Source organism: Microtus ochrogaster, linkage group LG5 (genome assembly GCF_000317375.1).
Source record: "Microtus ochrogaster isolate Prairie Vole_2 linkage group LG5, MicOch1.0, whole genome shotgun sequence".
NCBI lineage: Eukaryota > Metazoa > Chordata > Mammalia > Rodentia > Cricetidae > Microtus > Microtus ochrogaster.
Window position 1 is genome coordinate 66,137,036 of NC_022031.1, and position 23,590 is coordinate 66,160,625.

The 23,590-nt window shown below is 37.8% G+C and overlaps 1 protein-coding gene across 1 annotated transcript in view; it reads left to right on the top strand.

The window, feature by feature from the left end:
• Positions 1-23,136, top strand: part of Cngb3 (cyclic nucleotide gated channel beta 3) — a 135,943-nt gene extending 112,807 nt beyond the window's left edge. The window contains exons 15-19 of the mRNA XM_005362342.2: positions 1,401-1,519; positions 15,179-15,325; positions 15,668-15,842; positions 19,313-19,447; positions 23,024-23,136. Coding sequence (XP_005362399.1) covers positions 1,401-1,519; positions 15,179-15,325; positions 15,668-15,842; positions 19,313-19,447; positions 23,024-23,029 — 582 coding nt within the window. The 3' untranslated portion in view covers positions 23,030-23,136. The remainder of the gene's footprint in view (positions 1-1,400; positions 1,520-15,178; positions 15,326-15,667; positions 15,843-19,312; positions 19,448-23,023) is intronic.
• The last annotated feature ends 454 nt before the right edge of the window (positions 23,137-23,590 follow it).

Consider the following 23,590-nt stretch of genomic DNA (forward strand, 5'->3'; position numbering starts at 1 on the left):
TTTATTATACAAAATAATAATAGTTAGGACACTGTATTATGATACAAATACACAAAAAATACAGTTAGGGACACTGACAAAAAATATACATTGGAAAGACTGAAGAAATCAGGTACAATCACCCTCAATCCTAAACCTCGAGGATCACATGGATACATTTTAGTCAACCACAAAGACACAAGCAAAGTATCTCCACAAGCCCAGAGCTGTTTTAGGTTGGTTTGGTGGGTGAGGGGGAGTTGGGGGAGTAGAAAAAGTACATATGTGTGTGTGACATTCATGTATGTATGCAGGCTGGTCTGTGTGGTTTGATGTTTGCAGGTGAGCCTACATGTATGTATATGGGTGTGGACACCAAAGGTTTACCCTAAAGGTCGTCCTACATTCTTGTACATTTACTAACTTAAGTAAATGGTTTATTATTAAACTTGGAACTAACCAGCTCAACTTGTCTAGGTAGCCAGGTAGCCAGGGAACCTCCTGTCTCTGTTTGCTGAGCACTGGGATTATAGCCCGGTCATCATTCTTGCCTGGCTTCTATGCAAGTGTTGGGAATCTGAACCTCAGTCTTTATGCTTTCATGAAAAGCACTTTATTCGCCTGAGCCATCTTCCCAGCTGTTTACATGATTCTTAAATAGGATCGGATTTATAACTACATGAAAACCGGTGGCTCATATTCTAGTTTAGACGGCAGGTACATATAAAAAAAATCATTGTATTTACAATGTTTAAAATAGCTACATATTTGGTCTTGTGAACTTTGGTATTCTATTCATATTCGAATACCCATACTGCCTCAGAGGACAAAATAGCACCATTGATCAGTAACTATGAACACACTGTAAGAGGTAAATTGTTGGTTATTACTCTGACCTTGAGATTTGTCAATACAAACAAGAACTCAGTGAAAATAACCTCGCTGACAGTCTTTCAATATGGAATAAGAGCTTCAAGGTCTCCTGTTTCCTGAATCATACCTCAGTGATACAGACAGAAGATAGGATTGACTTTGAATGGCTGAAATTCAGGCTCCTATGTTACATAAAACATCTTTTTTAGGGCTGAGCAATGGAGCCCAAAAGCAGCAGATTCAACCACCAATATGATCAGTACATCAATCAATACGATACATTTCTGCCCATGCCCACTCCTGAGATAATACAGTGACCAGTGTATCTTCTCATGCCTTGTGATGGTTTGCAGGACTCACATGATGGAAAGTAATGTCTTCCAACATCTCAAATTACCCCAGATCTTAAAATAAATACTTTCACATGATATTCCTTGTTTCCTTTATTTGTATCTGCTCCTCTCTAAGATCTTAATTTTTTTTTATTTGGGTTATAACAGTTAAAAATAAAATGATTAAAATTTTCTTTTTTTTAATATGGCACTTAGGGAGAAATTGGTAAGGAAATGTACATCATCAAGCATGGAGAAGTCCAAGTTCTTGGAGGCCCTGATGGTGCTCAAGTTATGGTTACTCTGAAAGCCGCAGCAGTATTTGGAGAAATCAGGTATCTGAGAGTCACCTTGTAGGTCTCTAAGCCCATTGTTTGTCATAAAATATCTAAATGTCTACTCGTTTATCGAAAGTCTGATGTTTTGCTGAAAGTATAGGACAATTAAGGATGTTCCTGTTTCTTTCACTTTTTATTTCTTCTCTCAAAGAGCAGGTCATGTTCTTCAGTACTAGAACCTAGGTCAGTGCCTGGCTTGCAAATGATGCTCAACTGATGTTGAATTTATATGCACACAAGTAAATAAACAAAGAGTAGGAGAGTCCTGTAACTGTTAGAAAACTTTTGTTAGGTCAACAAAGGGGGTTTGAGCAGGTTAGTAATATGATCATGAATGTGGGGCCAGGCTGCCTCACTGTAAAGCCCAGTTTATCCACCTGCTGACTTTGTTTCTTATTTGACCCTACTCTTCTTCAGTTCCTTCATCTTAATAATTAGAATCACAATAATGTATATCATAGAGGTTAGAAAACTTGTAAAATATTTTGAGTCTCTCATTTAATTTTTACTCAATAAGTACTAGCTATTGTTATCATTATTTCTTAATGGACAGGAGAATATAAGCATAGAATAGAACAGAATGAATACGGAAGGTCCCAAGAGCAAGAATATAAACAGCAAACTTAGACACAATATGAGCTAACACGTCCATGCATTATTGAATTTAAATTTATTCATTATTCATCCTAAAATTTATTCACTAAGTGGTTAGCACATGCTAGATTGTGAAGTATCACTCAAAACTCAGGGAGTACACGCTAAGAAGAATACACAAATTGCTGCCCTTCATTAAGGTGAGAAGAAACTGACAAAAGTTACATAATTAACTAATAGGGCAAATTCACACTATAATGTGGTATTATTGTACCAGAGTATAAGAAACTGAAAAGAGAGGCTACTGTAAATTGAGTAGTTGAGGATGAACACTCAATGTAAAATATTTGCCCTAAACTTTAGTGCAGTAAATAAATATGGAACCACTTAGAAACAGGCAAAAGCCTAAACATAGAACAAACTTATTCGGCCTATGGACAGGTAAATCATCATAGCAAGTAAATAGTGAACAAGGAAAGACATCTTGGCAAGATGAGACCAAAGGTTGAACAAGGGCTGGGCTATTGAAAGACTTTTAGACCATGGTAAGAAATTTATGTTTTATTCTCATATCCGAGTTCTAACCAGGCTTGAGCACACCTAATTTCCAATATTAGACAAGATCCAAGATATTCAGTGTGGTGTGGATGTAAGTGTAGTAGTCTCAACATGAATGGATGTTAATAAAGAGTTTTAGGCAAAAGAATTGCACAACTGGTATGATTTTAAAAGACAATTCCAATAGATTTGTGGAACAGAGACAGGTGAGAACGCAATGGGAAAAAACAATTGCACACGAGCAGCAGAGATTCCAGTAAAAGATGGCAGTGTCCTGAGCTGCAAAGCTAATGCTTAAGGCAAAAAGTAACACACTAACAATAGCTATTAATTATTTTACATGAGAAAATTGTTACTTCAAATTACCAAGTATCTTGACCAGAGTAAGAGCAGCCATGAGTGACAAAGGTAACACTCTAACCCAAGTCCTCATGGGTAAGTGTCCAAATGATGTCATCATATACCAGAAGGCATTTGATCCGTCCAACTACAGACAATTTCAGGTAACTTCATATAAACATACGTTTTCCTTAGAACATTGAAGCATATTACTTTTCTGTTAGTAATATTACCTTGTTTCTGAATGTTTTTCTCTTTCTTCACAAATAGATGGGCACATTGTTGACCTGCACTGGAGTAGTGGGAGAAAAACTTGTTAGACTGTCTAAGGCTTGTAAGGCCGGTTTCCATCACTCCCTTACAGGAAGTGCTTTCAAGAGTAATTAATATTTCTGTGATTTAATAATCAGTTATCTTCAAAGTCATAAAATATACAATAAACTAATCTGAAACATTACAGAAATTAATTAGCTGGCCTTCCCAAGGGCTGAGTTCCCTGAAAAGTAAAGCTTAAAGTGCAAGTACATTAATTTCTGATATTATCGTCACAGGAGGAAATAGCCTAGGACTAGAATCCAGGTGTTGCTGGGTTAGCACGAAAATAAGCCTGTGTTCCTGACTGTGGCACCGCAAGTCCCTCTTAGTCATTTGGGTTTCAAAAGCCAAATTGAAACAGTAAGGCAAGCCCCTTCCAAGCCTGCAGGAGTCTCCTAGATTCAAGCAAAGAGGAAGTCTTTGCCTCAATTCGCTTTGTAACTGTGGCTGAAGAAAAATAAAGGGTCTGTCTGCCTTTCCCAGATGCTCATGTGCTATACAGGTCCACGTCTATCCCCCTGTCTAGACTCCAGTCATGTATTCCAGATGGAGGCACGTCTGCCAAGCATCCAGACACTGGAAAGATCTTGTTAATGTTTACTACTCAGAAATGCTGTGACCTTTGTTAAAATGAGCTAAATCTAGCACTGTCATATAGTTGTTTTTTTTTTTTACAGACTTCTTTTTTCTTAGGAAAAGCTAAGAAAGAAAGGGGTTCAGAGATTTCAAGGCCATTATATATTAATGCAAAAATGCACTGCTAAAATATAAATTTATAGCCCGTCATAGAGAAAACCCAAACCACATTCCCAATTAACATCCAGAAAGTACTAACACCTTATGCTAAAAGCAAACAAAAAACAAGGGTACAGGCTGCCTGTTCTGACTCCATTCTTACCCTCACAAGTGTGTGCAGTGTCAAGTCTTATTTACCACATGGATTTAACCACAACCCACAACCCGTTGCTGTAGGAATTCCTATAGCCAGTAGCCTTTAAGTTACATGCAGAGGACTGTAATCTGTGAGTCTACCCCTAAATAAATAGCCCTTTATTATACTCAATTCTGAGCTAGTGTGGGATTTCTTTTAAGTGTCTGTATTCAACCCGTCTGCCATCTGTATCTGTTAATATCTCACTTTTCTTGAAATGTTTGAATTTATAGCTTTGTATTGCTCTCATGATTCCAGAAGGCTCCCTAGAAAGACCCAGAAGTAAAAAACTACTGCTTCCCTCAAGCGCCTCAGTAAATGAAAGCTTCCATCGCAAGGGCTTAAATGTTTGGGTTGGGAGTAATGATGAGCAGATGGGCACCTCTCATGTTACAATAGCATCCCCTGGAAGATTCCCACTTACACTTCAAGAACTGATTCACATGAATCTAATCAACACCCCAAATAGCCCATAACTCCTTGTTCTTTGTTTCCATGGTATTTCATTCATTATACTACAACAATTACTACTAATTTATAGTTAATTTGTTTAGACAGATTTTTCAAGAGACTTGACTATTAAAATGTAAGAACTAGAAATTATCCACCTCTACATTACCATCATCTATATGTATCTATACAGTCAATAATAGTTTTTATTTATATCCTAACTATATTAAGAATAGTGACATCTCCAACCATAAATTGTTAAAGTTAAACTATCCAAGTATTCACAGGAGGCTATAGAATACAAATGCCACCTGGGGCCAGCATGTCTTTCAGATCTGGCAAGCTTTTGAGGCTAGTTTGTGTATTAACTAATTCTTCACTGTAACAATACCAGAGGTAATTAATTACCTTGTAACAAGAAAAGGTTTGCTTGGGCTCATGGGTTCAGAGTTCTGCCCCACCACAAATTAATGTTGTCATTATTAGCTCATGTTGAGACAATATAGCATATCAGGATCATATGATAATGCAACACTGTTTACTTCATGGCTGAGGTCAAAAGAAAGAGAGAGAAACGAAGGGAAGGAGGGAGGAGGAAGAGGGAGAGAGAGAAAGAGTTAAACTCCCACAATCCCTTCAAAGACACAACTCCAATAATCTGAAAACTTCAAGCTGCTTCTTAATTTTATTTTTCTTTTGGTGTTTCAAGACAGGGTTTCTCTAATTAAAGTAGTATGATACCATGGCCAGCAAGCTCTTCATCTCAAGGATATCCTCAAATATACCTTTTCCACAGATTTTTGACACCTAGCACATGGACATACCTTATGCAGACCACCCTTATACTTTACTATAACAATCAGGTGACAAATCCTTTCTCTACCCACATTAGGGACTGCAGTGCTGATCAATCATACACATAATTGTTTCCATATTCTTTTGAAGAGTAGTGAAGGTTCTATCTTCAGACCCTGGTATTTGGATCCTAATGTTCCACAGAAATACACGAGAGAAAGACTTGCCAGGTGGTGGTGGCACATGCCTTTAATCCTAGCACTCCAGAGGCAGAGGCAGGAGGATCTTGGAATTCAAGGCCTGGTCTACAGAACGAATGCCAGGACAGTCAGGGCTATATAATAGAAAGACTGTCAAAATTTTAATTTAAAAAATGAGATCATTACCTAAAGGAGTCTCTGTCCTGGCCAGTTTTATGCCCACTTGATACAAGCTAGAGTCATGTGAAAGGAGGGAATTTCAGTTCAGAAAATTCTTCAAGACATGCCAGCTCAGAGAAGTTTGCTCTGAGTGGACAGAGAAGCCACATCCCATGGCCCTGGGCAGTTGGGCACCATTATAGTGAGCAAATATATGGTACAGTAAGGGAGGGAAACAGACAGAGAGAGGTTTATGCCCTGCTGTAGAATATTATTTTATGATGTGTTGCATTTGTTAATGCCATGGAACATTTAATGATGCAAAGATGTGTTGCATTCTTTTATGTTGCATTTGTTTAACTCTGTGAAGCTGTGCTACTTTGCCTGTCTAAAACACCTGATGGTCTAATAAAGAGCTGAATGGCCAATAGCAAGACAGGAGAAAGGATAGGCAGGGATGGCAGGCAGAGGGAATAAATAGGAGAAATCTGGGAGGAGAAGGAGAAAGGAGCAAGAGAGATCTAGGAGTGAGAGGAGGAGACGAGGGCATCAGGAGCCAATCACCCAGCCACACAGTCAGCCATGGAGTAAGAGTGAAAATAAGATATACAGAAGTAAGAAAGATAAAAGCCCAGAGACAAATGGCAGATGGGATAATTTAAGAAAAGCTGGCTAGAAATAAGCCAAGCTAAGACTGGGCCTTTATAAGAAAGAATAATACTCCATGTGTGATTTAATTGGGAGCTGGTTTGCAGGCCCTCTAAGAGTGAAGGATGTCATAGCTACATATTGGGGCAGCATCTGTCAAGTCCAGTTTTGACGGGTTCATATGTTTCAGTGTGGATTAGAAATGTTAGTCCGAGTCACCTCCACATCTGACCAGACATCTGCTACCACATTCCCCAGAACCCTCCTTCTAATCTCCAGTTGAATGATTATGGGAAACACTGATCTGATCACGCCCAAATGCACGTGCTATTCTTAAGAATATGTACAGAGGTCTTATTCTGGCTTACAAAGTCCTATAGCATCTAGCCTTGTCTGCCTGTCTACTTCTGGTTACATGCTAAATCCAAACATCCTGCTAATCTCTTCCAGTTCCTTGACTGTGCAATCTGTCCAGCTACAGGGACAGGCTGTTTTGCAGAGGCCCTTACTTCTGCCTGCATACTTTTCCCACCCACCTCCTCCACCACCCTCCTTCTTTACATCTCAGCTTGTTTGGGGTCTTCCTGCATTCCCCACTGTAGGAACCTTCTAGGTCTCCTTCCTATATTTTCTTGTCAAACTTTATTCACTTTTTGAACCATTTTTCTTTGTAGCAAGATGTTTATTGGTGCATTTATTTCTTCATCACCCCCTCCAACCGGAAGTACCAGAGCAGCCACTTATGACTGTTCCAACTATGTTCTCTGCCCTGGGAAGTACTAAAGTTATACCTCTGTGATTTTACTTTGTTTTAAAAAAAAAAAAGGCATTCTTCTACCTAATATTTGTGACCACAATACTACATGTTTCCAGAAATACTACATTTCTCTAGTTTGCACAGACACTGCACAGGCTGCCAAGGTCTAGTAGATACGGCATGTAGTTTGTCCTCCAATTCATCCATGTTTGCTGTCACCTATGCTCCCATTGCTTTTCTCATGTTTCTACACTCAGCACCTACTCTTTTATAGTCTATTGTCCCCTGTGTTTCTACATATAGTGATTCTGCTAGAGAGAGCTGTACAGTGCACTGCACCAATTCAGAGGACCCCAACAACATTGTACTTTGTGACTTCATGTGTGACCACACTGAGGCAAAGTTGAAATCAGTAAATGATCAGGGACTACCTGTATATTACAGCTTTTTCTGAAAAAAAATAATACTTGTACACACTTACATATGCATAATATACATGCCAAGGCTTCTTAAACTTCTTTCACTCATGACTCTTAGCCTGTGTCTTTTTTTTTTACATGACCAAGGATATGTAGGTATACTAAATAAGTGTGAAAATCAAATATTTAATGATAATCATAAAAAATATCTATTTACTAATACATGTTGTATTTTGTTTGTTTGTTTTGTTTTGTTTTTACTCTTTTCTCTTTGCAAGAGCCTGCCACCCAGCTCCCAAATAAATACACGGAGAGACTTGTTTTTGCTTATAAATGTCCGACCTTAGCTTGACTTGTTTCTAGCCAGCTTTTCTTAAATTATTCCATCTACCATTTATCTCTGGGCTTTTATCTTTCTCTATTCTATATACCTTTCTTTACTTTTTACTCTGTGGCTTGCTGTGTATTTGGGTGACTGGTCCCTGACCTCCTCCTTTCCTCTATCTTTTGTTCCCCAGTTTTCTCTCCCCAGATTTCCCCTTCTATATATTCCCTCTGCCTGTCATCCCCACCTATTCTTTCTCCTGCCTAGCTATTGTCCATCCAGTTCTTTATTAAGTCATCGGGTGTTTTAGACAGGCAAAGTAACACAGAGTTAAACAAATACAACATAAAAGAATGCAAAACATCTTTGCATTATTAATCAACTGTTCCACAGCATAAACAAATGTAACACGTCTTCAGTTAATATTCCAGAACAACCAGGTCTCACTATGTAGCCCTGGTTGGCATGGGATTCTATCTGTTAACCTGGTTGACCTCAAACTCATAGAGATCCATCTGCCACTGCCTTATACATGCTAAGATTACAGGTATGCACTACCATTCACAGAGAATAATTATAAAAATAAAAACACTGCTTGGATGTAATTTGATGTCTTTATAATTAGTATAGTATTTTGTCATCATTTTATTATCTCCAGTTGTACTTTTCTGTAAGAATGCCTTTCAAAAAACAAAATATGGTAAACCACATTCAAATAATGTGGTGTATTTCTATGGATATGACTTTTGTTTAAGAATTAAGTCTCCCTGGACCTTGTTTGCCTCATGCTTAATATAATGAAATATTACTTGTGTTAAAACAAGCAATTTTTGCTATGTTTACCATTTATTAAGGTAAAGGCAAATTTTCATATTTATGAGCTAAATATTCTTGTTTACTTCTACAACATTAAATCCTGGTTGAATATTTGAAACCAAAGGACAGAGGGCATATACACTGTTTCCAAAGTTGATGGATATTGTAATTTCATATTCATTAATGCTGAGAGTATAAATTTACAACCTTATATAATACAAAATGGTAGAACCATGTTTATGGATATTCCAGGAATTCTTGAAAATTCTGCCTAATTTCATCTCAAAATTTACTTAAAAATTGCTAAGCAACTTCAATAGAAATTTATAAATTAAAGATTCCCATGCAACTCAAAGACAGTATTAATTTGATTTTTAGATACTGAGTAATGATGGTAGAAAAATATTTAGGTCTTTTTTTTTCTATTCTTAAATTCTTATGTTTTGATAGATGTATAAAACTTCATATGAATAGTAAAGCATGCTAATTCATAATACACAGTTGTCTTGACTCTGGCAGAGATGTTTCTGGCAAGCACTTGTCAGTATTGTATGGCACAACCATTGAAATCACATGATTGATCCACTGTGTGTTTGATTTTGAATTAATTGTTGTATGATCAGAAGTATTTTCCTGTTGCCAAATTTTTACAGCCACTCAATTCAGTCATGTGACCATATTCAGGTTCACAGCCCATAGTTTGAGATGCTAGTATATGTGATATATGCATATGTAAAGGTTTGTCTTAGTCTGTTTTCTGTTATTGTAATGAAATACTCAAACCTAGATAACTTCCAAGAAATAGAAATTCTCTCTCAGTTCTCTGAAGTTCTTCCCAAGCAGTGACGTCTAAGTAGTGGCATCAGCTGAGACCTTTTTCTTGACTCTGAAGATGGCTGCTGTATTACATTATGTTTGAGGGAGCAAGCATGCTGACTCATTTTAGAAAGCAACTTCCTTTTTCTTTTTTTGAGACAGGCTCTCACTATATAGCCTTGCCTAACCTCGAACTCACTGTGTAGACCAGGCTGCTCCGGAACTCAGTGTTCTGTCTACCTAATCTAGTGCTGGGATTAAAGGTTTGCGGCACCACACCCTGCTGGAGCTCCTTATTTTAATGAAGTCCCTGCCAATATGACCTAATTGTCACCCAAAGGATCAACTTCCAAATAGTATTAATATATCAATTTAGGATTGATTTTATAATACATGAATGTTGGGAAATGCTTTCAAGCAACAGGTGTGTGTGTATCCGTCTGCTGGCTGTCTCTGTGTATGTGTCTGTGTACGGTCTGTGTCTGTGTGGGTGTGTCCCCATTGGTAGATGACTTTTACACAGTTTCTCTAAACACAGTCTCTCTAATATGTCCACAGAACTACTTGGGTTCCTGCATCCAGCTCTGAATGTCTAATTGCATACCACAAACTAGGGTTAAGAATTCAGAAAGAGGTCTTGCCCAGTTGAACCCTTTCATATCTGAATACCACAAGAACACAAAAAGCCAGTCTTTTAAGGATAATCAGCTTCCTGTAGCAGAGAAAGAGGCTTCTGTTTTCAGCAAAAGTGATTAGTAATGGGTTCATAAATGGATATATAAGGTGATGATTTGGTTCCTAATCCTGCAGCCTTTTCACATGAATGAACAGAAAAATCAAAAAAATCCCTTAAACTCTCTAAGGTCACAGGAACAAATGGGTCCAGGACCAGAAGAGATCCCTTCATTTCCTCGACTATTGCCCAGTACAAGCTTCTTTTTTAACCTGGACACATTTAATTGTACCATTGGCTATTTGTCCTCTGGCACAGGGCCTTTGGGAAACTCTACTTCATGAAGCCGTGGACATTGAGGGAGGGGCCTTCTTACTAAGCAATTTAATGAGTAAAACTTTTCACCAGTGGAATGCTGGGGAAGCATTTTGTGAATAAAAGGGGAAAAAGATGCTATTTAAAACATTGCTGAGAGAGTTTGGGCAAAATCCATCTGGCAGACAGACTATTATTTCTTCCGTTCAGAAACTCATCAGGCACTCCAAACATGCAACCTGTATGCAAGTTTAATTAAAGCTTGAGAAATCTCAAAATAGCCTGACATTTAAATATGGTATTTCCGTTCACACATAGTTTGGCATGCTCGCTGAGGTTCTCTGGGGTTCAGATTAAACTTCCCAATGACATCTTGTCCTGTCTAACTACTTGATTACTCTGTATTAAAAACCACAGGAGTGTGAATGAAACTACCTTATCTGACCAATTTTCTCCCACTTACTAGAAAAATAGAAAGGCGGGTAGAAATTAGGGTAGATGAGTTATTAAAAAGATGATTTTCACAGATACTGTGATGGGTGATAGCTAGCTAGCTAGGTATAGATCACACATACACTCATGCATGCATAGAATGCTGCATAGATATTTACATAGATGTAATAAAATTTCTTTCTTTTGTCCTCTCTGGAAAAGCAGTTGTTGATTAAAGTAAACAATCAGTCACACTGAAAGATTCTAAATACATGCATTCTGTCTTGGAGGAGTAATTTCATTCTTCAGTGGTTTAGAGAGCCTCAGCTTCCCTTCCCCAGCCCCTATCCTCAATGTTAGATGAAGTGCCCAACTTTGCATTAGGTTCTCTTCCTCACCTTTTTATTTCTGCTCTGGTGTTTGTTTCTTGTTTTGTTTTTGTTTAGATTTATTTTGTCCTGTTTTGATAGTGAATTGTTCTACAGTCCAGGCTGTTCTAGAATCCTTGATCCTCCTACATCAGTCTTCCAAGTGTTTAGATTATAGGATGTACCACAGTAGCCAACCCAACTCAACTTCAGTTGAACATTTTTTCATGATTCATTTCTCTCTCCTTTCTCAACATAATAATTATTATTAGCAAGGTACACTGGCATATACCTATAACCCTACTCAGGAGGTAGTGCAGGAGTATCTCAGTTTTGAAGTCAGCCACAGCTACCCAGTGATGCCCAATCTCAAAATGAAAGTACAAACAAACTTTGAAAACAGTAATCTTTCCCTAAAGTTTTCATGTATATTTTAAGCTAGGTCTAGGTCTGCCTTCAGGTGATACTTCATGTGTAGAGTGCCCCTTATCACAGTTCCTCCCTCCTCACCCCAGGACACTATCATTCATCTGCCCATATTCTGTTATTACCGCCGCACACACAGACATACAAACACACACAGAGACACATACACACACACACATGCACACACTGCTGTTGACACTTAATCATCTCTTAGATAAGTACAAGAGAAATATATTTTATTTCCCTTCATGTACTCCTCTCCCAGTGTTCATTCCTTTGCTATGTAGGCATGAGTTTCTGGTCTATTTTTTTCTCTTGAAAATTCTTTGAACATATTCTTCAGGGCAGGTCTCCTAGGAATGGATTCCCGCAATTTTTTTCATTTGAGTAAGCTTTGTTTCTCCTTCATTTCTAAAGAATGCTTTCACTAAATAGAGTTATAGGTCATAGACTTTTTTCCACATTGAATATTGCACTCCACTGTCTAGAGATGAGACTGGTTTATAGAAAAAGATCTGCTGTGGTCCAGGTCTATGTGTAGCTTAAGTATTTCCCCCTTTAGCATTCTTTCAAGATTATTCTTTGTATTTGTCTTTGGTTTCCTGTAGTTTGAATATAATATGCTTTAAGGGTAGTTGAGGGTTTTTTATTTATTTGTTATAGTTATCTTTCCTTTTCCTTTTTTTAGTGCTTAAGAATTTCATACATGTACATTACTTGTTTTGATCAAGTCAACCCTGATTCTAAGCCTTTTCCTAAACCCCTTCCCATTTCTCCCTCTCAACTTCATGTGCTCTATTTTAAGTCAACTGAATCCACTTAATGGGCATGGGTATGGGACCACCTGCTGGAGACTGATTAGCCTCCTGAAGACTCTCCCTCCACCGCTAGCTGTCAGCGGCCTGCAGATCTTCAATTAGGAGTGGAACTTCATGAGCCTTCCCACCATTCATGTTAAGATTTTTTTTTTTGCTGACTTATTCATACAATCATGGCCACTGTGGGTTCATGCGTGCATTTGTCATGTCTGCAAATACGGTTTCACTAAAAATGTCCACTACATCCATCTCTTAGAATCCTTCTGCCCCCTCTTGATGCCATGATGATCCCTAAATTTTGGGATAAGTTATATACATTTACAGCTGTGCACTTTATAGTATGTTATTCTCTGCACATTGGCCAGTTGTGAGTCTCTGTATTAATAGTCACCTACTATAGACGAAAACATCTCCAATGCCAGCATAGAGATGCACTAATTATTTATCTACTCTGGAGTTATCCAATCTCTCTACTTCTGTGATTGGTATTTGTCATTAATTTTGGAAAACTGTTGATTATTATACTTGGAATGTGCTTACTGTTTTTCTTCTGTGTCCTTCTGGTATTCTGGTTATGTGTATGTCCCATATTTCAAAATGATCCCTAGTTCTTTGTGTTCCTAATTCAGTTCTGCTTGCTCCTCTGCGTATCAATATGGAGAGTGTCTATTATCTTCAGGTTCATTGATTCTTTCTCAGGCCAACTTGTTTCCAAGTCCATCAGAAACATTTTTCATATCAGTTATAGCATTTTTGATTCCTTGTATTTCTTTTAGATTCTTAGAATTTTCACCTGTTTTTGTTACTTATTCTTCAGTGATTCTCTTTTCATTATATTCCTTACCATATTAATCAGAGTTTTTAAAATTCTGTCTATAAATTCTAAAACATGTGTCATCTCCTTTTTTAACGTATGTTTTGTTATGTAATTTGTAATTGTCTCTATTGAAAGCTAGGAATGAGGTAATAGGAACTGAGGTAAATGAACATTTAGCATCAAGTTTTATGCTACTCTGACTAGGAGCTGTGGTAAATGTGACAAGAGTTTCACATTCTTTCTTGTGCTCTCTCTTTTTCGCCATTAATGACCACACTTCAGAGGAGTTATCTGTTTCCATTGCAAGTCATCAGTACTACATAGGAGTCCTATGTAGTACATAAGGTATAGAGGAAAGGAAATAATCTAAAAGCATAGGATTAAGTCTCCATCTTACAGGACTTGTTTTGCTTTCCATCCCTTAGATGAAACAAAAAAACTATAAGCGGTGCACTAAAGAAAATACAGCTTCCTCAGCAGGGATAAAGCTCTAACAAAGTGTTTTCCCACAAATAGGAGATCAGATGAATACAGAGCATGAATGGTTGTAATTCACTGGTATTTATTTTACAGTTCTCAGTATGAAAAGTATGTGATACAGTTGTCTTAGTTAGGGTTTCTATTGCTGTGAAGAGACACCATGACCACAACAACTCTTATAAAGTAAAACATTTAATTGGGGTGAGTGGCTCACTTACACTTTCAGAGGTTCAGTCCATTATCATCAGGAAGCATGGCGGCATGTAGGCATACTTGGAGCTATAGTAGTAGCTGGGAGTCCTACATCTTGCAAACAACAGGAAGTCAACTGAGCACAGGAAACCTCAAACCTGATCCCACAGTGACACACTTCTTAAAAACAAGGCCATAGCCACTCCAACCAAGTCACACCTCCTAATAGTGCCACTTACTCTGAGATTATGGAGCCAATCACATTCAAACTACCACAACAGCCATCTTCCGCAATTCTCTTGAGAAGAGAGCTTTTCTGATATCTGAGGTGAATAATTATGCTTTTTCTAAAATAAGTGGTGTCTTAAGTGTCCAGAGGGCTTAAAATAAAATGCTTTCTTCATTTTGTTTCTTGTTACTGTGATATATACCTTGACAATAGCACTTAAGAAAGAAAGGGTATGTTTGGTTCACAACTCTACATAACAGTCCACCATTGCAGGGAAGTTAAGGCAGTAGAAACTGAAAGCAACTAGTCAGGTTAAATCTATAATAAAGAACAGAGAGCAATGAACACATGCATGCATGCTAATGTTCAGCTCTGTTTCTCTACTCTTTATACAGTCCAGGATCCCCTGCTCAGAGAATGATGCCAGTCACCACTGGCAAGTCATCTGACCTCTATTAACATAAGCAAGATACACCCTGACTAGACAATGTCTCATTTAGACTCCCTTTTCCAGGTGATTCTAGAATGTGCCAAGTTGACAATTAAAATGACCCATGGACTAAAGGCAGTAAGTGCACAGTATTTGCCGAATATTCTCTATTTCCCATTGGGAAGAACATACTATGTTGAAGGAAAGTCAACATCTTACGAATTTACCTTGTGATACCACATTTAAAATGTATAATTGAATAATTAAATTTGCAATTTTTGTTTGAGATTTAAAAGGAAAATCGATGGAGGGTGAGCGAACTGGTTACCAAAGACCTGCTTTTCTATCCCACAGCCTCCTGGCAAAACGGGGAGGAAACCGTCGAACTGCAGATGTGGTGGCCCACGGGTTTGCCAATCTTTTAATTCTGGACAAAAAGACTCTTCAAGAAATTCTACAGCATTATCCATCTTCTAAAAATCTCCTCCTGAAGAAAGCCAGGTATGACCCATAAAGCCCCAGTAGAAGCAGGTGTGGTGGTGCATTTAGAATCCCAGAACTTGGAAAATTGAGAAAGGAGGACTGAACCAAGTTCCAAGCCAGATTGAACTACAGAGTGAGATACTATATGGAGGGAGCAGAGAAAGTTGTTTTTACCCCATAAAATCTAAGATGAGGATAATTGTGTTACATGAAGTAAACTACAACATTCTTCGTGAGATATTCCTCAACTGAAAGTGAGTACCCACTGACAATTCATGGGTGGGAGAAATTACCATTTTTCAGGGGGAATTCTTGAAAGCTGTCACAGAGCTACTGAAAACAATGTTCTTTTGTCTCCAGAGTTCTTCTAAGAGAGAATGGGAAGAGCACACGGGCAACCCCTCCAAGGACAGGACCTGCCTTTCTTTTCCCACCAAAAGAAGAGACACCCAAAATATTTAAAGCTCTCTTGGGAAGCAGAAGAAAAGCAGATCTTGTTAGACTCCTCAAAGGCAAGAGAGCACAAACCACTCAGGTAACAAGACTGATGGTAGCACAGAGAATGGGAGGCTAGGAGCTGAAGAGGGGAAACGCTGCGTGGTGTACATCCAGGCAGGATCTAGTTCAGACATTGGGCAATTTGGGCTAATCTAATGCTAGCAATTGTGCTTTATATTGGCATTTATTATTTAAACTTCATCTCCGTTTATCATTACATGAAATCAGAACTAGTTCACTTTAAGCTAGCATGCATATCCAAAATACACTCAAATTTAATTGTTCATGTGTTCTATATGAGTGAATCTTCTTACTATAATTTATTGGTAGCTCCCAAATCAACACATGTTTTTGGGTCATTTTTTATGACCAGTAAAATACTAAAAGAAAAACAGAGGAAATTTGATGCACTATCAGCTAGGTTTACCTCAAGTTCACTTCTGTTTTATATTTGAATCTTATGCAAATAAGTGGACCAATGCAATCTATTTGTTACCATGGCTTTTTTTTTTGTTTTATTTTGTAGTCTTGAGTTTTTAATTCAATTTTTGATGACTTTGTTGTACTAAGAATAGTACTTGAAAACTGCCCAAACATCCTAAGTATAAAATTCTATGATATCACTGAGAGAAGAAATATAGTATTTCAATCTTTACTCCAGTTACAAGTTACAGTGAAATTATCTATGAGTTCAGTGTGGGAATGCATAATTCATGGGTTAGTTTGATATATTAAGTAATGTATTTATAAAGAAAAACATATAATCAATAAAGTTATTTATTAATCAGTTGACAAAAACATAGGAAACTGACCCTGCATTTTTCCTGGGAGCAATGATTATATTTGTGACTTCAGTGTTCAGGGTAACTTGATAAAACAAGCACCAGTAGTAAAAGCATGGCCACAAGAATTAACAGGAATCACAGCATTTTTGTTATTTTCCAGCTGTAATGACAAAATATCTGATGAGGAGCAACTTAAGGGAGGAAGAGGTAATGGTTTATCGTTCAAGGGTTATGGTCTAGAACAGTAGGAAAAGCATGGGAAGAGGTAATACGGCTTATCATTCAAGGGTTACAGTCTAGAACAGTAGGGAAGGCATGGTGGCAGGAGCAGGAGACCAGATGGTTCCATTACACAGGAAGCAAAGAGTAAGCAGAAAGTGGAGCCATGTTACAGAATCTCAAGACCCACATCCAAAGACTCAGTTTTTCCCAACAAGACTCAGTCTGCCTCCTAAAAGTGTCTACAATCCCAAACGTTGCCACCACTTGATGATCAAGTATTTAATCACATGACTCTATGGGGGACATTTCACAACACATAGTAACAAATACATACACATAGAAATGTGACAATATAAATCATGTCAATAGCATGCCAGTTAACAACATCTTCACAAAAAACTAACAAATATTTTCACAAATATTCAGTCAACATATAACAAAATATTAAAAAAACGGAAATAGTCCTATATATTTTATCAAGCCATCGCTGTCATTAACAGACCCAGTCAACAAGTTTGGATTAGGTCACAATGAACTATGGTGCAAGCTGTCAGTAAACATGCAGATTTACACTGAGCTGTCTGGTAACTCCTAGGAATGTATAGACAGTGAAACTATGCTGTCTTTTTCTCCTTTAGTTGTTTCTGTTTTCTTTAATGCTCGTAATATCTGTGTGAACAGATATTTAGAAATAGAACAGGTGTTTGAATTTTCTGAAGTTAGTTTTTATACTCTCTCCTGCACTTAGAAATGGTTAGCCATGAACCTTCCAGAAAATGGGGAAAACAAATATTACAATAGCATCACATTTTAAGATTCTAAAACTTGGATCTCTGACTTATACACCTAACAGTGTGGTAAAAAAGCCAAATGCCTCACTTACAGCAGCATAAAATAACAATTTGTACAAGAAATGCATGCACTAAAGATGTGAGATTTCTACATCTATACGAATAAATAGAACTAGTTAAAAGCCCAAAGCTTGGGGCCAGAGAGAAAGTACTTGCAGCCAAGTCTACCAGCCTGAGTTCAATCCAGTACCCACATAGTGGAAGAAAGAATCAATACCCTTGGGCAGGTATGAGGGAGTGACTGCCGAGGGAGCAGGCCCAAGCTAGAGAACTCTGCGAGACCAGGTCGAGGCAGGGACCTCCGTGGGAGAAGGCCTGAGCAAGGAACATCCACAGGAACAGGCCCAAGCAAGTGACCTCCTGAGAGCAGAGCCAAGACATAGGATCAGCCGGGCGATGGTGGCGCACGCCTTTAAGCCCAGCACTCGGGAGGCAGAGGCAGGCGGATCTCTGTGAGTTCGAGACCAGCCTGGTCTACAGAGCGAGTTCCAGGACAGGCTCCAAAGCCACAGAGAAACCCTGTCTCGAAAAAACAAACAAACAAAAAAGAAAAGACATAGGAGCAGGTATGAGGGAGTGAATGCTGAATGCTGAGGGAGTAGGCCCAAGTCAGAGATGTTTGCATGTCTGTGTTGGTCAGAAGAGACAAAGAAGGATATTTCATAATTATCAAAGGGAAAATCAATCGAGAGGAAATCTCAATACTGAAGATCTATGAACCAAATACCTGGGCACACTCATGTAAAAGAAACACTACTAAAGCTTAAATCATATACTAAACCCCATACACTAACAGTGGGAGCCTTCAACACCCCACTCTCACCACGGGATGGGTCTGACAGAGTCTCAACTGAGAAATAGGGAACCAATGGATGTTATAAATCAAATGGGCTTAATAGACATCTGTAGAACATTCTATCTAAACATAAAAGAATATATCTTCTTCTCAGAACCTCATGGAACCTTCTAAAAAATTGACCATATACTAGGTATCAAAGGAAACCTTAATAGATAAAAAAAAAAAATTGGAATAACTCCATGCATCGTATTGAATGACCATGGCTTAAAATTAGAATATATATAAAATAGAATATATATATATATATATATATATATATATATATATATATATACACATATATATACATGGACTTGGGGGCAAATGTGACTCAATGGACCACATTACAGCCTTTAAAAAAAATTTAAAAAAGAATCAGTACCCTCAAGTTGCCCTTAATTTCCACATGGATGCTGTAGCATATAAACTACACACACACATACACACACACACACACACACACACACACGTAAATTAAGAAAAATAGCTCAAATACTTATGAGACTAAGAAGATTAAACAAGAAAAGAGATGTGAGCTTTTTCATGAGGTTCTGCCATGACTGGGAAGGAAGCCAGGCCTTCTATTTCAAATAGTATATTTTTATTAAAAATAAACATTTAAAATTTAAAATATAATCTCCATAAAATAAACATAATACACAAGCAATCGATCATGGAAACAGTAAGAAATGACAATGTGCGGCAGACTGACATGATTCCTATATCCACCTCATCGCAGATGGCGTTTGGTGGTGACGCTAACATATCAATTATGGTTTCAACACTAGTTCTTTATCATGGCTTCTTCTAGAAAAAAGGTGAAAATTCAAAAGGAAGAGCGCAGAAAGGAAAAGAATATGAAGATGAAGGAACAGAGCCAGCAGAAAAAGCACTGGACAGGTCCCACTGCAGAGGAAGTTCTACTACAGCTGAAGAAAGGCCCCAGGTGATTAAAAAGGGAGTTGTCCCCAGGGGACCTGCCTGTCAATCACTCATCATTCGCGTGGCTCCTGCTACTGAGACTGGGGAAGAGGTTCTGACTATTGAAGTTAAAGACAAGGCTAAGCAATGTGTTTGATTATCTTTAGATGTAATATAACCCATTCCCAAAGAGATGGTAGCCAGGATTGTAGCTTAATGAGGGAAACTAACCTCACTGGGACCCTTGGAAATTCCAGGCAAATCCTCAGCTTCATTTCCAAAACTTATCTGAGAATGGTTTTATTCACCGACCATCCCTAGTTTCTATTGTCATCAGCTTTGAATAATTTCTATTTCTTTTAAATGTCTGTAGTTGATATTTTTTCTCTTCTTCCTAATAAGTTTTCTTGTTTCACTTTGATAAATTTGATTTTAATGTTAGTGTGATTTACTGACATTTCTGCCTACACTTTTATGCTAGGTAATTTCTGGCACAGCACTGTTAATGTTGGCCAAATATCCAACATAGACTCATCTTACATCTTAAGTATAGTGGAAGGCATGAAGTTCTTAAATAAAATGGGTCATAAGTGGTTTCTACGTCAACAAGGATTGTGAGTCACTAAGTCCAGCAGCTGATAGTGAAATGATCCGATGTCTTGGAACCCTCTGAATGAGAACTCTGATTTTCACCCAAGGCGAATATCTGTTAGCAAGACTACCAAAACTATATAGAGATAAAAGGCTAAATCAAAACCCAAGTTTCTTCACTTTAGCAAGCAGGTCACTGCTGCTTAGAGCCTCACCCCGGTGAATCCCTTTAGAGCCTAACTCACCTGACCAACGGTGCACTTCTCAATCCTCCCACTTCAAGAAAGACAACTTGAGGCAAAAAGAATTAAAAATTAACAGAATAGTGGGGTTCTCCCCTATCTATCCAGAATAAGACCTTTTGCAGATGATAGGATAAAAATATAAGTTCACCCTTTCTTGTTGTAAAAAGAAAACTCACCCCCTCATAGAGGCGCAACCCTTTTTCTAAGAACTTTCCTGCTGCTGCTCTTACAGTGGACTTTAGAAGAATCTTACTTGGACTTTATATTCTTTTACTCACCTGTATCACTAGCCTTGCACATGCTACTTTACATGGCAATACCCGTTGGCAGCATCACACTGTGGCAAAATTAGATTGCAGCAACATGCTGGAAAAAGTGGGTCCCTTTTCAAATGAATTTCAATGTTTGTCCATATGCTAACTTAAAGGGCAGCACTCTTAAGTTCTCTGGCCCAACTGATGGGGAATGGAGTCAAACTGTCTCCAGTTTGATACAAAGCTACTGTAACACTTTCCAGACTCTTCCTTAAGCACTAGTTTCATTCAGAGGGTACTGGATTGGAATTTCTGGTTGTTTTAAACTTAGCACTAAGTGTAAGAAGATTAGGAGGGCATACAGTGCACATTAAATTGACAGTTCCTCACAATTTTCAGGACCTACGTACAACTATTTACAAAACCTTCAGGTTAATAAAGTGCACCTCAGGAGGTTGTCCTCAGACTTCAGTTAGACACCAAAGTTGCATGCTGAGAAAGGGCCAAAGTTACCAGGCTAGTATTGAAAGTCATAATATACACAAATTTTTATTCTAATGAATGCCATTAGTATGTAATGTTGAGTTCTATGTAATATGACTGTTTTCAAGTTCCAGAAGATGGCTATTGTAATAGCACTCTGCAAAAAAATTTAACAAATTAAATTTGCTCAAAACTGTAAAACATGAATGCATTTAGCATGCTTTATGAAAATAAATATATTTTTTAAAGGTATCATTTGATCAAGTTGCCAGTTAAGTTTTATAAATGTCTGGTTGGTATTTTAAATAGTAGTTAATATTATGAACAAAAGGTTCTGAAAAGAATCTGTGCCTGTAGTGGCATTTCAAATGTATTTTGGTAAATAAAGACTGCCTGAAGATCAGAGAGTAAAAGAGTCCTACTATTCAGTTTTATAGACAAGGTTATTGTAACACAAATCTTTAATCCCAGTAGCCACAATACCATGCACCTTTAATCCCAATGGTGCACGACTTTAATTCCAGCCCTAGAGAGGAATATAAGATGGGGGAGACAGTTCTCAGACATCAGTCTCCTTCTGAGATTCCAGGAGGCAGGATCGCCATTTCAGACTGAGGTTGAGGTAAGAGCCAGTGGCTGACTGATTTGCTTTTCAGATCTTCAGGTTGAACAATTTCTTTCATTCCCAATGTATTTATTATGCTTCCAAACATGACCACATACACTCCTTATAACTGCCTTTCAAAACATGATGGTTCTACTTAAAGGGAGTATCTTCTGAACTTTCAGGAAAGGCTACACAATACAGCACTCTGTTTATGTGGTACTCCATGAAGTTGTGCAACTGCTATATCTACTAAAACAGTTTTTTGTTTATTTGTGCACTTCAATGCTTAAAATAAAAGGAAAGCCACAGTGGTATTATTGTTCTTTTTTGCTTTTCTCAGATAAGATAACTGACTAATAAAATGCAATTGAGTGAATAGGAGCTTTGAAATAAACAGGAAATTCCCTGTCCAATTCTAGGAATTTTTTTCAAAGTTGAACACAGTAATCACACAGTAGTTGGTTACAGACCTGCCACTGTTGCCCAGTCAGTTGTTGGTGTAACATGGAAAATTCACAACTGAGTAATATTGGTGACAGGAATTCTACCATAGCAGCCTGCTTAGTACTTTCAGACACTATGAGAGGTAGCTATCAGGGAAGAAGCTTCAATGTCAGTTTTTCTATGTCCTAAAACCAGAACATACAGTGTTTTGAAATAGGGTCTTACCATTTAGTTCTTTCGGGAAAGCAGACACGGTGGCAATTGCCTGAATAGTTCTTTGGGCTTGAAGGGTCTACTGACCAAAACTCATTGGTGATATCCCATCCTGGCACTAGGACTTTCATCTAAAAAGGCCATAAAAACAGTGCATCAAGAGAAAGAACCCTGTATAGTATCACAGGTCCAAGTCATACCCCTTAGCTGCTCAAATCTACACAAGGATCAAACACCTTGCCTTGGGATGCAGCCACCAAAATCTGTGCAAAGAATTTAGATTTTAAGAACCCATGGGCCTCAGTTATATAATGAGATGGACTGGCAAACCATCTAGTTCACTACAAAAAAATTGATTGTAGAAACTGAATCTGGGGCCACCAGGTTTAGCATTTCTAAGATCACACCATAAATCCCACACTCTTATCTTAGCCAAGAGTCAAAATCTAGATATCCGAAGTTTCTCAAATATTATTTTTGCTTTCTTCCTCTACCAGTAACCTATGTGCCTGTCTTTTCTGAACCTGAATAGTCTAAGCTTATTAATCATTTGTCTAATAAACAAGTAGTCTGCTGACTCACTGGTTTGTTGATGATGTATAAAAATTTGATAGTCTTTCCCCACTCACACCCAGATCTGACGTAAGTATAATGCAGAATGGGCTAGTTGACTAAAATTTCTAATAATAATATTTACAGAGAAAAAGAAAGCAATGATGCATTTAAAAGAAGCAAATGAATGTTTTTTATTGATTTTTTTTAAGATTTAGACTCCTTACTTTATGTGTGCACCTGAGTATATGTATGTATACTATGAACATGAAGATATCCATGGAAGCCAGATGTGCATGAATATGTCCGTGGAAGCCAGAAGAGTATGTCAAATTCCCTGGAATTCAAATTACAGACTGGTAGGATAGGAGTGACAGCTATAGAACCCAGGTCTTCTACAAGAACATCAGCTGTTCTTAATTGCTTAGCCATCTCTCCAGTCTCTATACTTTTTCTTTTACTTAGGATACAAATGTCTATTTCAATAAGCACTTTTCTTTGATTTATAAAAGTTATTTCCATGTTCTTTGCTCACACTTGTAACAAATAATTATCTTCGATATTATGTTCATCCAGAGCCCTTAAAAATCTAGCACAAACTAAAACTGTTCTCTAGCTTTTAACAATGCTCATCTCAAGACTGAGCATGAAGTTCATAAGTAGAGTGTTTAGCATGAGTTAGGCCCTGTATTGATGGAGGCTGTTTGTTTGTTTCCTGGCCACCTAGACCCCAAATAATCACGCAGAAACTATATTAATTGCAATACTGTTTGGCCAAT